The sequence below is a fragment of the Octopus sinensis genome, linkage group LG20, assembly GCF_006345805.1.
Source record: "Octopus sinensis linkage group LG20, ASM634580v1, whole genome shotgun sequence".
In the NCBI taxonomy this organism is placed as follows: domain Eukaryota; kingdom Metazoa; phylum Mollusca; class Cephalopoda; order Octopoda; family Octopodidae; genus Octopus; species Octopus sinensis.
In genome coordinates, this window is record NC_043016.1 from 25,347,938 (window position 1) to 25,360,353 (window position 12,416).

The following is a 12,416-nucleotide window of genomic DNA, read 5'->3' on the forward strand; positions in this document are numbered from 1 at the left end:
CATTCTATGTTTTCAAAACCTGTAGAATAAGGAAATCCCTACTTAAAAAAAAAACAAGAAAAAAAAAAACAAGTGATAATTGGCTACAGGAAGAACATTTTGTTGTTAAACCCTGGGTCAAATAACACCTGTTCAAATCCATAGGTGCTGAACGACAATGAAAACGCATGCATACAAACTCCCAGTTCCTGAATACCCTTTTTTCTCTACTTGCAAATGTAGATGATCCTTTTTCGTTTGGTCTAATTATACCTGTAGAAGGTATAATCAGACCTGAACATTTTTTGGTGTAGCAATTATTTCCTCCCTCTCTCTCTCTCTTTGCATTTTTACATACATACATACATACACACGCACGCACACAAAACCTTACATACATCACCTGAGAGATTATTTATGCAATATTTAGTTACATCATTTTACATATAGTTCATAAGAATATCCTAATTATTAATTACATAATGTAATAATCATAATCAAGACTTATTTTCAAATTGACAGGGATGTTGTAACTTTTATACACAGCATTATTGAATTGTAAAGATGCTGACTGAATTAAACCTCTGTGAATGTATATATTTATGTATTTCCTCATTGTTTTTTAAGGGACCTGGAGCAACCAAGAAGCGTGTCCAGAATCAGAATCGTTCTCAACAAGCAACCAGCTGTGGGAAAGAAGAAAACCGACCTGTTAAAGGCAGGACGCCAACTATTTCAACGTCAACAACTTCGTCAACTTCATCTTCACCTGCTACAACAGCATTATCCTCTGCATTATCAGTTACTGTACTACCATCATCTGCACCAACATTATCGTCGTCTTCTTCGTCATCACTATTATCAACATCTTCATCCTCCTTATCCTCATCATCATCATCGTCGTCGCCGTTATTAACATCTTGCACCACAGCTGCCACTGTTGCAATCACGACCACCACAGCCACCACCACTACCATCACTGCCACTGCTGCAGCTGCTGCCACCACGACAACCACGACCACCACAACTTCTGCCACCACCACGACTGCAGCCACCACTTCAACCACCTCCAGCACCACCACATTACCTTCATCTACATTGTTTGTCCCGCTCCCTCCCTTGCACCTTCCACCACCACCGCCGCCGCCGCCACCTCCGCCACCGCCACCCCCTCCTCCTCCGCCTTCACCACCCCCATCATCACCGATCACACAGCCAGTGCCAACAAAATTACTGACTGCTCCACCAACCCAGGTATCTTCTGTACCTGTGACGCCTATGCCAACCACACCAGCAGCAGTCAACTCAACGCCTCCATTGTCGGGCTCTTCACCTCGCGCCATAAAAGACAACCAGGCCAAAGTGCGGCCCACACGATCAAATAGCATGGAATTTCCTGTCTTAGAAGGACTCCCTCGTAAGTAGAATAATTTAATTTTTCTTAATTTTAAATTCTATATTTTGAAAATCAAACTACCACATAGGCACATTTTTAAGAGTACTTCATTTATATATGCCATTAGTCAGAGGCAAATGAGAAGCAACAACTGTTATGGAACAACATTTTACAAATGTTAGTATTTTGTTTTCTGTTTTGCAAACAGTTCTTCTTGTGCCAGCTTTGAGAGAAAAGGATCAAAAAATTAGAAAAGGAAAAATATAAACTTTGATTAAAAAATATTTTTTTAATAATTTGTCTTATGAGACAACCCTTTCATTATCAAATTTCTATTGAGATTTGATTCACTGCGTATGTTTCGATTAATTTTGAACATAAGCGCAGGTCTGGCTGTGTGGCAAGAAGCTTGCTTCCCAACCATATGGTTCTGGTTTCAGTCCCACTGTGTGGTACCTTGGGCAAATGTGTTCTATAGCAGCCTCAGGCCAACCAAAGCCATGTGAGTAGATTTTGAAGACAGAACTGAAAAAGCTGTGTATGTATATCGTGTCTGTGTGTGTGTGTGTGTGTGTTTATTCCTCCAACATCACTTGACAAATGATGCTGGTGTGTTTATGTTCCCCATAATTTTATCAATTTGGTAAAAGAGACTGATAGAATAAGCACTAGGCTTTCAAAGAATAAGCCCTGGGGTCAATTTCTTCGCCTAAAAGACCCTTTAAGGCAGTGCTCCAGCAAGGCCACAGTCAAATGATTGAAATAAGTAAAAGAATAATGAAGAATTCAGTAAAATAACATTGTCATTACTTAGTTGTTTGGAACAAAAATGAATGTAAAAATTTTCATGAAAGGTTTTAATTTTGATAATTTTAAAACTTCTGTTACTATATTTCTGTTAAAATTCACTGCTATTTTTACAATTAATTTTGAAAATAATGAAAAATTTAGTAAAATAATTTAGTCACTTTAAAGCTGATGTTTGGAACATTAAACATAAAATTTCAATGGAAGGTTTTAATTTTGATCTCATCACAGAACCAGGGTTGGTCTCAGTTAGTATCAAAAAGGTTCAAATATTAGTCAAATGCATTAATCAATTTCCTACTATTTCTGTTCAATAATTGATTCACTGCTGTTTGGATTTTCATATTTTGTTTTTGTCTGTGGTTAGTGAACTCTACAGAATAAATAAAGTCAATTTCATTTACTTTTGATCCCGAGCTCAAACCATTTAATTTCACTTATATTGTTAGTAGTCTTAGAAAAGGCATGAACATCATGACTTAACCCCACCACCACTATAAGATTTATGAAACAAATAGCATTTTGTTATTTTTCTTCGGGTTAAATTCTTAAGGTTACTTTCCTTATTACTACTGACTAATAAAGAGATCGTTATTTTATTGTGATGATGTTAAAGATTTTAGTGAGAGAGATAAAGCTGATCTATTATGATATTTAGTATGGTGTATCACAGTTATAAGTTTAAACCCATGCTGTCATTTAAATACATTACATATATTTTACCAATCTTCTTGTGTATTCATGGTGAAGTTAAATAAACATACTGTCAGTCAGTGCTATATTGATTGTATTTCTTTCTAGTCAAAAGAAAGTAATTTTTAAAAGTTGTCATCATTGTTGTAATTGTTACTCTAGATATGTGGCACTTATTCTTCTTAATAGCAAAACGCCGACCACGGAGGAGCTCTGGATTAACAGAATCTTCTGATGTTCAATCTCCAGGTTAGAAACATCAATTTACACTTATCTTTGTATTACAAGTGTGTGTATGTGTGTGTGCGTGTTTTAGTATTGGATATTAACATGTTTCATATACATTTATGATGCATTTTGGTGTTGGCAATATTAGATAACAAATATATCTGCTTTAGTATGATTTGCTTGTGTTGTTGTGTAATACCGGATCAGGTTTGACTGAGAAAAACATATGTTTAATGGGTATTCAATTAAATGACTAGGTGCAACACATGGAGCTTTTGTGGAGCTCCTGTGCAGAATTGCCTCCAATTTTGATAAGGTACTAACATTTTCATTCTTAAGCTCAGACACTTTCTCATTGTTATTTTTACTAATCGTAGATGGCAGAACTTGTAGAGTACTGGACAAATATATCTCGTGTTTCTCAGTTACATCTCTTGTGCCAACAAAATTAGATATTATCATCCTCATTTCTGAAGGCATATTTTAGTTAAAATCGTTGGCTGCATAACCAAATGCAGCTCTTCTGTACCATTGTATACGTGCAGTATTTTGTTGCTGTTGGTTTCTTTTTCCCCTCTTGTTTTAAGAATTCATTTGTCTAATGCTCATTTTACCATGCTAGCATAGCTTGGATGGGAATTGATTTTCAGGTAGGATTTTCTAGTTGGATGCTCTTCCTGTTGCCAACCCTCACCTGTTTTTCAGACCAGAAATTTTCCTGTTCCACTGGTGTTTAAAAGCATCAAGTGAACATTTGTATTGTCAACAAGAAATGTTAACATCACAGTTTCTTTCAAACAATGTCAAGTGAAATGTTTACATTCATTCACATTATTCCAGGATTTCCTCGCCTTGCATTGCTATTAAAGAAGGAAGGGGGACATTGCTAGTTTGAAATAACAACTTTACAAGCATAGTAGCACCATTGGCTAACCTTTTCTAAGATGTGTGCAAGACAACAAAACCGTTCTGTATGCATTCAGTGTCTGAGCATTACTGACTTCTGGATTAACATTGAATAACTGTTATGTGTACAGTAACTCTGACAACCAGTTGAGTTCATTGAGAGAATTGCTACATCACTTTCAACTGACTAGAAAGTATGTGTAGTTTTCTTTAATCTTGTAGTTAAGTTGAAATAGATTGTATGAGAAACAAAGTTGAAAGAACTGAGAACAGACATGTTTTTGGACAAGCCTACATAAACTTCTTCGAGTTTCCACTTTGAGAGATTGGTGAGAGTGGACGGCTTGTTGTTGCCTTCCATTAACCATTCAGTATTCAGATTACTTTGTCAAATGTAATGCTTATTTGTACAAATTGCTCTGAACTAAACATAAATTATTTTCTAGCATAGAGATTTTAATAATGTGATAGATTATTTTCAGAATGACATTGTATGGTAGGTATGAGAAGCCAGATCTGGCCTGTTTGAACATAGAGCAGGTAGAATATTTTGGCTGGAAATGGCTGGTTTAAATGGTAACGGGTTAAATTTACTGAAAGGTGGGTGAGAGTGGTGGACATAGCTTCATTTATTTTGAGCATATGCCTGTAAACTAGAGAACACAAATGGAAGAAGGCACTTGTTCTTAGTAGACAAGGTAATCTTGGATCTGTAGGATTCCTTGATTGGGCCAAGATATCTGTTCCTGTATTGGGGGCCTCTTTTCATATGTTTGTTATACTGTTTTTATTTTTACTATGCCAGTTTTTTTGTAATAGATATTGTGTAAGCTCTTTCCAGTTTTGTAATTTGACCATATTATATTCACGCATCTGTTACCTTTTGTGGCAAATAAAGGCAGCGAGCTAGCAGAATCGTTAGCACGTCGAGCGAAATGCTTAGCGGTATTTCGGCTGCCGTTACGTTGTGAGTTCAAATTCCGCCGAGGTTGACTTTGCCTTTCATCCTTTCGGGGTCGATAAATTAAGTACCAGTTAAGCACTGGGGTCGATATAATCGACTTAATACCTATGTCTGTCCATGTTTGTCTCCTCTATGTTTAGCCCCTTGAGGGTAATAAAGAAATAGGTATTTTGCCCATTTTTACATTCTGAGTTTAAATTTCACCGAGGTTGACTTTGGCCTTCATCATCTAGGGGGTCAGTAAAATTAGTATCTACTGATCACTGGGGTTGATGTAATCAACTGTCCCATCCCCCAAAACTACTGGATTTGTGCGAAAATTTGAAACCATTGTTGTTATTATTATGATTAATTGTTATTGTTGTTATTTAAATAAATTAATACCATTCTTTTATTTTTATCCAGCAGAAAGTGACGATAGTGGAGAAAGTGATGGAGAATACAAAAATGAAGATGCAGAAGAAGAAAACAAAGTTACTATTGATACAACAAAGGAAGAAGCTGTTAAAGAGATGCTGAAGAAAATGGATGATATCGAAAGGAATTCCGTGGCTGAAAGCAAAAAAATTGTGAGCTGTGATCAAGCAGAAAAGAACGTGTCTCATTCTCAGCCAGAAGAACCACAAATAAACTCTGTTCCACTTGCTTCAGAGCCTAAGGATAGAGTCCCTGAAGTGAAAGAAGAAAGGGTCTTAACTGTTACAGATGGAAGTGCTAATTTTAAAAACTTAACTGTGACTTGTCATGAAATAGTAAAAGCCCAAAATTCAACTTCCAAAATGCTAAAAGAGGACAGCAATAATTTAAAGGAACAAGCTGCTGAATATTTTGAGGCTAGAAAGGAGCGTGTTCCTGAGTCTTATGATACCGATGATGTCCTTAATTTAGAATGTGATGAGAAGATTTTTGATGATTCTGAAGAAAGTGAAGTTCACGTACAGCAGCAGCAACAACAACAACAGCAACAGCAGCAGCAGCAGCAACAGCAACAACAACATCAGCAACAACATCAGTTGCATCAGCAGCAGCAACTACAATCTCATCCTCCACAACCACCACAATCGCAGTTGCAGATACAACCTCAACAGCAGCAACCACAACAGCAGTTACCGCAGAAACAACAACACCAACCGCTACCACCACCGCCGCCGCCACCACCGCAGCAACAACAACAACAACAGCAGCAGCAGCAGCAACAACAACAACAGCAGCAGCAACAACACCAACAACAGTCACCAGTTCCACCTCCACCACCTCCACCGCCGCCGCTACCACCACCACCACCACAGCAACAACAGCATTCACAACAGCAACATCCACAACAACAACAACAACAACAACAGCAGCAGCAGCTGCAGATGTTGCCAAGAATAATGGGCCCATACATGTATCAATCACAGTCGGTGATGTTTGAACCAACACCTCTGTCATGTGTAGAAAGTGTTCTTCCTGTGAAGGAGGCAGATAAGAAAGAAAAGGCGAAGCCAAAGCGGAAAGACTGTAAAGAACCAAAACAACAAACTGTTTTAAGTAACATCAAAGAAGCTGTTCCAGATGAAAGTACATTGCATCATATAAAGTTAAAGTCCAACGTGTATAACCTTTACGGTCCTTGCCAACAGGGACCACCCGTATATGTTAGTGATGCGATGAGAGACATTGATATAAAAACTGAAGAAGAGTTCTGTCGGAGTGAAGAAGTCCCTAAAGAGTTTGGCGATATTGTGAAGAAGAAACCAGCTAAAAAGAAGATCAAAAAGAAAGCTGCTGAATCTGATGATTTCGAAAGTTCTGTTCTTGAAAGTAAGGATAACCTGAAGAAGACTGTAGCAGTACCTGTCAGTAGTAAATCGCAAAAATGTGATAAAATAGACAAACCTACTTTCAGTAAGGTGAAAGAAAGCAAAAAGAGCAAAGAGACATATTCTAGTACAAATGACACAGAATCTACAATTGTCGCTGCTGCGGCTGCAGCATCAGCCGCAGTAGCTGTTGCCAATGCCAAGTCTGAGGCTCATATTGAATCTTTGTACAGCATGGCTCCAAAAGAAGTTGTCCATGTGCAGTCTGTTGGCCCTGATATTGCACCTGCTGAGAAACCATCAGTTAAATCAGGCTCTGCTTCGGCTCATTGTCTTCTGGAAACAGTTCGCTCTATTGTAGATGATTATGGTATAGATGTCGGAAGTAGCTGTTCGCGTTCAGATGTCACCAGTTCACAAAACCAAAGACAGGTAGTATTATCAAACACTCCACCTTATTCTCCAGAAACCGATCTAATACCATCAGATGCCGAAGATGTAATGCCTCAACATCAGGGTGGTATATGCAGAGATCTTGATCACGAGGAAGATGAAGATGGGGATTTTGAGGATGATGATGATCATGAAACAATCAACAGGGACAGACTTCCTGGGAGTGAATCTCCACATGAGTGCAATGCAAGCACAATATCAAATGACAGTTGTGGTAGTAGCAGTGGAAATATACCTAGTTCAGATAGTAGCAATGATGTCGCTCCAACTGCAAAACGGAAAAGAGATGATCTTGATTATATCCCTACAAAGAAGAAAAAGCGTACAAATAAAACTAACAAAACTTCATTAGAGAGGAGGAGAGAAGTTAAACCATCAGGTAGGACATGGAGTTATCCATTATTAGTTGTTACATAATTTAAGGGTAGTTAAACTAGTACTGATGTACATATCTATATGGGGTTCAATTTAAAGTTTTATTGTAATTTAGAATTCTTCAAACTTTTATGTAGTTCCCTGCAATGCTGTGCTTTAAATGTACCTATAATATACTAATATACATATATTCTTTAAATGTACTGTTATATATTCACTTTAATTGGAATTGAACAACACACACAATAATAGTTAAGAGTGTAATTTTAAAAATTATTAGGGAGGCCAAACAAAAATACCAAATTTAATGCTGTTTATTTTCTTTGTAATTTAGAATGTGAAGAAAACTATAGCATAGAAGACAAGGGTGCTGAAACTTCAAGTCCAGAATATGAAGTGTCTTCAATACCACACATTTTATCTCCACACCCACCATTACCTAAACCAAATTCTATCACGTCAAAACCTCCAAGACCTTCTAAATACAATTTTAACCTAGGTAAGTATTTATTCCTGGAAGAGATTTACTACTCAATAATTGTTCAATGTGAAATTGTATACTTAATAATACAGAATATTCAGTCTAAAGATTTATACTTTTGAAATTTCAAATGTTCTGGAAAATATTCTATACAGTGTGTGGTGTTTGGTGTTATAAGAAAGGTATGTGTCTACTAAAGGAGGAGATGCTGGCATGGAAATTGTGATAACAGTAAAAAAAAAAAGGGAGTGTATACGGTTTGCAGTAGTAGTGTTATATATTATAGTGTATATGCGCTTACATGTATACATGTGTGTTTGTGTACTTGCATATATAGGTGTGTGTGTGTACACACAGACAAATGCATATACACACATACCATGCATGCACATTATATATATCTGTGTGTGTGTGTCTATCTATCTTCATACACGTGTGTGTATATAAAACACATGTTTCTGTATCGCTATACATACACATATTTCAGCTTCATTTATCATCCTTAGATACCATTTGTTCTAGGACTATTCTGTTAGAAACCGTTCAGATCAATTATTCCACATGACTGAATCATTGCAGCTTGAATGAGAATTAACTGCACATATGCTTACAGGGCTATTTTAAAGTTTATTGGTTTATTTTTGCAGAAGAAGCTCAGGACCTTGACGGAGAGAAACGAATCACATTCCTGATGGAAAAGATACAACATATACGGAGACTGTACATGAACCTTAAAACTGAAGTAGCCTCTATCGACAGGCGGAGAAAACGTGCAAAGAGGAAAGAAAGAGAAAGTGAGTTTATTTTTACCTTGTGGCTATCTTACTGTCTGCAGATGATATTAGGATTAACTTATATTTTTTTTGGTTGTTACATGACATGCACACACACATGCATATGCATGCACTCACATAAAGAGTGTGTCAGGTACTTGAGAACAAAACGCTTTGTGAGGTAAAAAAACAAGCATATTAAATAGAAAAATACAACTGTTTGAGAAATATGGTATGCACATATTCAACTAGATATACTAAAGAAATGAGTCAATGCAAAAAAATTTCCTGCAGCCTGTCAGGATTAAGCAGTTCTTGCTCATGTTTATTATGGCTGTTCCTCGATGTGTCTTGAGTACAGTGGTCTGTTTGTTGTTCTTCCTTATCTGACGATGTCCAAGATGCAGTAAGCAAGGGAGCCAAAGCCAGGAGAATTAGGGGGCCACATTATGTTGTGGTTGGAGGGAGTCCTACCAGATATGAACTGAGGAGTGGCTGTGTGGTAAGTAGCTTGCTTACCAACCACATGGTTCCGGGTTCAGTCCCACTGTGTGGCACCTTGGGCAAGTGTATTCTATTATAGCCTTGGACAAGTGTATTCTATTATAGCCTTGGGCTGACCAAAGCCTTGTGAGTGTATTTGGTAGACGGAAACTGAAAGAAGCCTGTCGTATATATGTGTATATATATATATATATGTGTGTGTTTGTGTTTGTCCCTCCCCCACAACATCGCTCGACAACTGATGCTGGTGTGTTTACATCCCGTAACTTAGCAGTTTGGCAAAAGAGACTGATAGAATAAGTACTAGGCTTACAAAAAATAAGTCCTGGGGTCAGTTTGCTCGACTAAAGGCGGAGCTCCAGTATGGCTGCAGACAGATGACTGAAACAAGTAATAAAAAAATTTTTTAAATCATATAGAACTTGTACTTTGGTGTCTTCTCATGCTGTTCAATATTGCCTTTCACCGACTTGCTGGGGTCTTTGTTGGATGATATTTTGGACCTACCGTACAAACTCATTCACCCTGACAGTATCTGACTGCTGTGAATGTCCTTTTGCCTAGTTACAGAAGACACCCACCTCTGTCTGGGACCTCATCTCTTTTTTGTTTCTCAACCTGAAGAAGTTGGCAACATTCAAGAAGCTATCAATTTTTGAGTCACAGAATTAGAGTAGCTAGAGTCAAGAGTACACCGTGCTGATTTTTTTTCTTTCTTTCGTTTTTTTTTATTATAAATTTCTTGTCCCAAGTTAACTCCTGCCATGTTGATACGTGTGAAAGAGAAATAAAAAATGTTTAACTTTGATGACACACTGAATTTGGTGGTTTACAAGTGCCTGACGCACCTTTTGTGTGCTTGTGTGTGGTGCATATGCATCCGTCATTTTTATCTTACACACATGTATGTATATATATGTTTGTGTGTGTGTGTGTATATATATATATATATATAAACACACACACACAACCACATATACACGCACACTTCCAAATGTATATGAATTATGCATATTCTAAATAAATAACGGCAATTAGATCTTACATATAATTTTAGTTTCTAATATATGTGTATATATGTTTGTATATATATATATGTGTATGTATATATATATGTGTGTGTGTGTGTGTGTGTGTATATAATATATATATATATATATATATACACATATGTATATATGCATACATATGTACGTATATATATGTATATACATGTGTATATATATCTATATACACACACATGTATATATGTGTGTATATATGCATATATATATATATGTCTATATATATGTGCGTGTGTATATATATATATATATATATATATAATAAGTAAATAAACCTAAACAATGAAAAAATGTTTGTTGTTTTGGATTAGTGTCCTGCTATTGTAGATGTGCAAATATTATTCAGAAATCCTATTACAGCAACTGCATTTTCCCTTTTACATTTACAAAATACTTCTTATTTATTGTTGTAAATTTTAGGAATATTTAAAAAAAATTTTATCAATATCTGTTTAGAATATTTCCAATTGGTTACTGTATTGATGATTTCATAGTTGGTATTATTTTTACTGACTAGTCAAGATAGTGTTGGCACTTGTTGATATAAATTTAATTTTTCTATATTTTGATTTCCTTGTAATGAATATTAATGAAAAGACAAGAGTGGTATCATCATTCACCCCACTTAAGTTTGTTGTTGCTGTTGTTCAGCCCCATGTGTATTCTGATTAAAGAGAACTCTGATCCCCAATGTCAGCTGTGACCATTTTGTCTTTTTTTTTTTTATTTTGTCAATACATCCTCTTTGTCTGTTTTCAGATGGTAGGGTGTGATTTAAGGAGAACCTAGCTGTTATTTCTTCCAAGTTAAGCCATCAATTAGAGGCTTTTTGTTGCATTTGTTTGTGTTGGTTGTTTATTGCTCTGTTCCATTTGTCAGCCCTGATTATACAGACATATGATCGAAGGCTTTCCGGCATGAACATCCCATCTTCTTTCTAAGTTGTAGGAGGCTTTGTTGTTATCTCCACTAATTTAAGGTTTAATGTTAATCTCAGTATGACAACTTTTTCAATCTAGATTTATCTCCTACATCACATTACAAAGACAATAATTTCTTCATTTCTAGAACAATCTGTACATGAGGAATGTTTGAAGGATCTTGGGAATAGGAAGTTCGCTAGCGGTCCCCAGCTGCAAGTATATCCCTGTTGGGAGAGCGTCTTGTTTGCTGTAGATTTTCCACAGATGCAGGGACAGGACGGGTTGAAGCCGTCAGTTGCTGGATCAGATGCTTCTGTCCACCAGAGCCCTGTTAGCCGGGTGCGGCCCTGATACCGCTGGGTGTCAGAACAATCTGCCTCGGGTGGCCCTACCAGAAACCGAAGTCTCTGACGGCATAGCTCTGACACTCTAGTTTCACCCCCTTACCATGATGAGGAGGGGGTTGGACTTTAGAGAGATGCAGCATTGAGGATGAATGAAGCCATCTCAACCCACGCTGGGTGAATGCTGTCTCAAGACAAGAAAGAAGAGAACAATCTGATTTCATCTTTTGAAATGTTTAGTGTCAATGGAATATCTTTTTAATTCTTTTGAGGAATAATACTTGAAATGGATAAAATTTCATTTGGTACTTCATTAGTTCAAAATCATTGCAAGCTATATGTTTCTTAATTTTACTTTGTTGTTGGTCATGATATAAGATGAAGTACTTTGCTTAATTTCTAGAACAGTTAGCAGTTTTACATCATGGTTGGATAGCATTATTTTTTATCCACTTGACAGATTTTATGCTTAGATGTTTTACATATGAATACATGCAAGTCTTTTATATACATCAGTCATCATCAGTTTTGCATGTTTTCCATACTGGCATTAATTGGATTGATCATCACAATCAGAGTTGATTCTTATTTGGACTGTCTTTCTAGATGGGACAGAAGACCATGTCTTTCTCATAACATTATATTTTCCTACTTGGATAGTATTTTATAATACTTTACAGAATGTACAGGGTGCATTTTATCATGGTGTGACATTACAGAGAGG

The 12,416-nt window shown here is 36.6% G+C and overlaps 1 protein-coding gene across 1 annotated transcript in view; it reads left to right on the top strand.

Annotated features, from left to right (window-relative positions):
* LOC115222473 (AT-rich interactive domain-containing protein 4B) overlaps positions 1–12,416 on the top strand; it is a 78,037-nt gene that overhangs the window by 65,228 nt on the left and 393 nt on the right. Inside the window, exons 19-24 of the mRNA XM_036511618.1 lie at positions 607–1,396; positions 3,065–3,124; positions 5,379–6,136; positions 6,203–7,607; positions 7,938–8,102; positions 8,732–8,878. Of these exons, the coding sequence (XP_036367511.1) occupies positions 607–1,396; positions 3,065–3,124; positions 5,379–6,136; positions 6,203–7,607; positions 7,938–8,102; positions 8,732–8,878 (3,325 nt within the window). The remainder of the gene's footprint in view (positions 1–606; positions 1,397–3,064; positions 3,125–5,378; positions 6,137–6,202; positions 7,608–7,937; positions 8,103–8,731; positions 8,879–12,416) is intronic.